This window comes from Clupea harengus, chromosome 5, assembly GCF_900700415.2.
Source record: "Clupea harengus chromosome 5, Ch_v2.0.2, whole genome shotgun sequence".
Classification (NCBI taxonomy): domain Eukaryota; kingdom Metazoa; phylum Chordata; class Actinopteri; order Clupeiformes; family Clupeidae; genus Clupea; species Clupea harengus.
In genome coordinates this window covers 17,555,151-17,560,150 of record NC_045156.1, presented here as the reverse complement: position 1 = coordinate 17,560,150, position 5,000 = coordinate 17,555,151, and the positions used below count along the sequence as shown (strand labels likewise).

At 50.4% G+C, this 5,000-nt stretch overlaps 1 protein-coding gene across 1 annotated transcript in view; it reads right to left on the bottom strand.

Moving 5' to 3' along the window:
• tmem51b (transmembrane protein 51b) overlaps positions 1-5,000 on the bottom strand; it is a 5,925-nt gene that overhangs the window by 337 nt on the left and 588 nt on the right. Inside the window, 4 exon segments of the mRNA XM_031567918.2 lie at positions 1-1,415; positions 1,417-1,642; positions 1,825-2,269; positions 4,632-5,000. The exon segment at positions 1-1,415 is cut by the window's left edge and continues 337 nt beyond it; the exon segment at positions 4,632-5,000 is cut by the window's right edge and continues 588 nt beyond it. Of these exon segments, the coding sequence (XP_031423778.1) occupies positions 1,176-1,415; positions 1,417-1,642; positions 1,825-2,269; positions 4,632-4,638 (918 nt within the window). The 5' untranslated portion in view covers positions 4,639-5,000 and the 3' untranslated portion in view covers positions 1-1,175.

Genomic DNA, 5,000 nt, shown 5'->3' with positions numbered 1-5,000 from the left:
TATTGAATGGAGTTATTTCTACTTTTAAATACACTATTCTTTATTATTATTATTATTATTTTATATAGGAAGTAATACAATAATTAAATTGACTATTCTTTAAAGGCAGGGCTGGCCACCGTGGCAGTGAGCTCTGTTTCCATGGTTTACGTCTGTGGTCTGTTGACATCCGTTCATCTCTCAGGTGTACCTCCGTCCGGAGGAGCTGCTGGGGTTGGTTACAGTGCGTCCCAAGGCCAGGCTGTGCTGATGTATTGATTATGTGTGCTGATATTTTGATTATATGTACTGATGATGTGTCTATTCGGAGTGTCTATTCCAACGATTATGGATTATGGCCCATTCGCTCCCCTGTTAAACACACGGAGCACCAGCGCTAAATCTCCTCATGGACTAGGCTTGGGCTGGGGGGGGGGGGGGGTGATGTCATAAGGTAAGGACACCCAAGCCCACGGTAATAAATCACTGTGATGTCATAAGGTAAGGACACCCAATCCCACGGTAATAATCACTGTGATGTCATAAGGTAAGGACACCCAAGCCCACGGTAATAATCACTGTGATGTCATAAGGTAGGGACACCCAAGCCCACGGTAATAATCACTGTGATGTCATAAGGTAAGGACACCCAATCCTACGGTAATAATCACTGTGATGTCATAAGGTAAGGACACCCAATCCCACGGTAATAAATCACTGTGATGTCATAAGGTAAGGACACCCAAACCCACTGTAATAATCACTGTGATGTCACAGATGATGTCATAACAGCTGAGCAGAGCCTGTAGGCAACTCACTGCTACACTCTCTAACTGTGGAGTAACTGCGGGGTTAACTGCGGGGTGGGAGAGTAAATGGTGAATTAGAGGTTGGATGGAGGGAGATGATGGTGTGGAAAGCAGCTGACTACAAACCGGACTTAACCCAGGACAGGGCTAAACCTAAACCAGGACATGGCTAAACCAGCTCTGGACAGCTGAACAATTTAACACGCTACCACTGGTCTACAGCCGGTCTACAGACACCAACGAAGAAGCAGTTTATCACCTGGAGAAGCTCCCTTACAACACGTTACCATAGCAACATGGTCCCCTGATTGTGGATCCCTTCTAAATGTCACATGAACACCCCCACACCCCCACCGTACTTCCTCTCCACAACACCAGGGGCAGCGCTCAGAACTCAGGCGCCTTATCGTCATACTGCGGTGGGGGTGTGAGGGGCTCGATCTTGACGGTGCCGGGCGCCGGGGATCGGATGTTCAGCCGGAAGTCTTTGAGGTGGAGCTTCTCCGACTTGATGCGCCGCACTCGGAGCGGGCGCAGGATGCGGCTGGCGCGGCTGGAGCTGCGCTGCGGGGGTGCTGACGAGGGGGCGGCGGCGGCGGCCGCGGGGGGGGGAGGTGGGCGCTGCAGGGGACGTCTGGGGTTCTGGAGGCGGCGTGGCGCTGGGTCCGGCCCCGTCTGCCCCGTCGGTCTGGTCGGTCCCAGCCCCCTCGTTCTCCACGGCAGCGATGAGGTCCTCGTAGGAGGGCAGGTGTGTGGTGCTGTTGCGCAGGTTGCTCTGACGGATGGGGTACTGCCCACTGCCCACCGCCTCATCATAACTCGGCACGCTATAGGTAGGAGGGGGCTCATCGGACCTGGACACACACACACACACACACACACACAAATTATATAGACATATATCTGGTGTGTGTGTGTGTCTATATATATATCTGGGGTATGTGTGTCTATATATATTTGGTGTGTGTGTCATTATATATATATATATCTCCGGTGTGTGTGTGTGTGTGTGTGTGTGTGTGCGCGCATCACTTACGCATCTCCCTCCTCTCCATGCGCATGGTTCATGAGCTGCCCCGCTACGGTGGCCTGTTGGGTTCCCCTGCGCTGCGTCCTCTTCTTGTTCCTGATGCCCAGACAGATGGCCAGCAGCAGCATGACGACCCCTGACCCCACCAGCACGAACGCCACCGAGGACGTCTTCGTCTTCGACTCCACCTCCTCCGCCTCCTCCTCGGCTACTCCGGGTTTGCTGAAGGAGGCGTTCTGGGAGTTCTGGGCGCCATCAAAGGGCACGATGGTCCAGATGATCATGACGACGCCCAGCGCCACCAGGCCCACGCCCAGCGCACAGAGGGCATACTGGGAGCCCGAGCCCGAGCCGTCGCTGGTGCCCGCGCTGGCAGAGCCCCTCGTTTGCCCACTCTCACCTCCTGACCCACACAGGGCAGCCCTGCTGGAGCACATTCCACACAGGATACCTGGAACACACACACACACACACACACACACACACACACACACACACACACACACACACACACAGAGAGAGCTATAAGAATATCTGCTGACCAGGGGCACCACACACACACACACGCACGCATAGCAAAGGCCAGAGCTACACACACACACACACACACACACACACACACACACAGCATCATGGGTGGATGTTCTAGGGTGGATCAGTTGTCTGTTACTCAGGGACTGGTTTCCATCAGGTGGTACTGATCCAGCTGGACTGCTCACCTCACTGTCCCCTAAAACAGACCTCACTGCCCCCCAAGACAGACCCCACTGTCCCCTAAAACAGACCTCACTGCCCCCCAAGACAGACCCCACTGCCCCCTAATTAGGGCTGCAACTAACAATTATTTTGGTAATCAATTAAATCTATCGACAATTTTTTCGATTAATCGACTAATCTAATGATTATTTCCCATAGCAAATTAAAATAACGACTCAAAATGTTGGAATTTGAAATTCAAATCTATTTGAGTAACAAATGTAATCATCATAATACATAAATTAAAAAGTAATACAAATTAAAGTGCAAATATGCTTTTAAAAGTATAGAGAAAGTGCAAACAAAGTTGTAAAAGTAACTCAAATTAGCAATCAAGCCTCTGCAAGTGCAAAAATAACGCAAGAATAACTGGGCTGCAAGTGACATTCAACTTATGAAATATTTTTTTCCCACAATCTTTTGTTTGAAGAATGCTAAGTGGAGGAGGTTGACTATTCAGAACAAACGAAAATACAGGCTACTCTGATAATTCACTGATTTACTACATTGCACTTAACATAACTGAAATAGCGTTAGAAAGCATCCTCCATCTCAATGATGGTAAATTATTATTAGTTAAGATGCACTATTTCGCACTTGCTATAGTGCATTGCAATGCAGAATGAAAATTACCGGTAGCTCTGCTAGCGTCTGTCGACTAATCGTTGCAGCTCTACCCCTAAGACAGACCTCATTGCCCCCTAAGGCAGACCAAACAGACCTCAGCCTGCTGTGTTTCCGTTCAAATTGCAGGATCTTCACTGGCTGACTGAAACCCCGTGAACGACCCCTGGGGGTAGACTAGTGAATGAAAATCAGCACAAACACTGAAGCCACATCAAAGACCTGAAGCTTTCCCCTGTTACCCCTGTGTGTGTGTGTGTGTGTGTGTGTGTGTGTGTGCTGCTGGCCTGCAGTCATGTAGGTGTGTGTGTGCTACTAGCCTGTAGGGATGTGTGTGTGTGTGTGCGTGCGTATCTGTGCTGCTAGCCTGCAGTCATGTAGCGGTGTGTGTGTGTGTGTCTGTGCTGCTAGCCTGTAGGGATGTAGCGGTGTGTGTGTGTGTGTGTGTGTGTGTGTGTCTGTGCTGCTAGCCTGTAGGGATGTAGCGGTGTGTGTGTGTGTGTTGCTGGCCTGCAGTCATGTAGCGGTGCGTGTGTGTGTGTGTGTGAGCTGCTAGCCTGTAGGGATGTAGCGGTGTGTGTGTGTGTGTGTGTGTGTGTCTGTGCTGCTAGCCTGTAGGGATGTAGCGGTGTGTGTGTGTGTGTGTGTGTGTGTGTGTGTCTGTGCTGCTAGCCTGTAGGGATGTAGCGGTGTGTGTGTGTGTGTGTGTGTGTCTGTGCTGCTAGCCTGTAGGGATGTAGCGGTGTGTGTGTGTGTGTGTCTGTGCTGCTAGCCTGTAGGGATGTAGCGGTGTGTGTGTGTGTGTGTGTGTGTGTGTGTGTGTCACTGGTCTGCTCTGTCCAGGGCTGGCACAGAGGGGAAACAGGCCAGAATGAGAGGAAGTGCCGTCATAATAAACAGACCTACAGACCAGCTCACACCCACACACATTCACACACAGAATAACCACTGGGGAGAACTGCAGCCTAATTCTGCACACACTGGTGGCTCCAGATCAGCACACACACACACACATGTACCAGGTATGGGCCAGATCAGCACACACACACACATAAAGACAGACACACACACGTGCCACAGGTTGGGTTAGATTCCTTCTAAGCTCTGCTACTGTCCGCACACACACACACACACACACACACACACACACACACACACACACACACACACACACACAGATTCCCTCTAAGCTCTGCAGCGGCTGCTGTTGACCACCAGCAGAACTACAGACGGGTACCATTCCGTGACAACATGGTCGCATCTGTAGCGAATGAAGGCTAGGACAGGGCAGCTCTCACGCACTCACTCACTCACACACACACACACACACACACGGACATGGGATTTGGTGTAAAGACGGCTCGGACAGGGCTTTGGTGTAAAGAAGTAAATTTGATCAAGTTACCGAGTCAATAAGTTCTCTGTATGTTTACCTTCCATCCCTTTGTACAGTGCTGGGAGTGACGCGATCAGCAGTTTAAACTACACACTCGAGCGGTCATGTCCTACCACACGACCTGATCCAGGAGGGGAGGAACCAAACCGAACGAGACTCTTTGTCCTTTGTGGGAATATCAACACGGCCCGACAATTTACTTATCAAATGTAAATATCAAAACTGTGTCAAACACCATCATAAACACAGTGACGCAACGTTAGGTATTTTCCACTCTAGTAAACTTCAGGAAACACCAAAAGCGTCACACCTGTATGTCACCTGTATGTCACACCTGCCGAGAAAAGGAGCGGTTCTCGACGGAATAAGGTACAGTATAGCCTCGTTAGGAGAGGCGTGGGTTAGC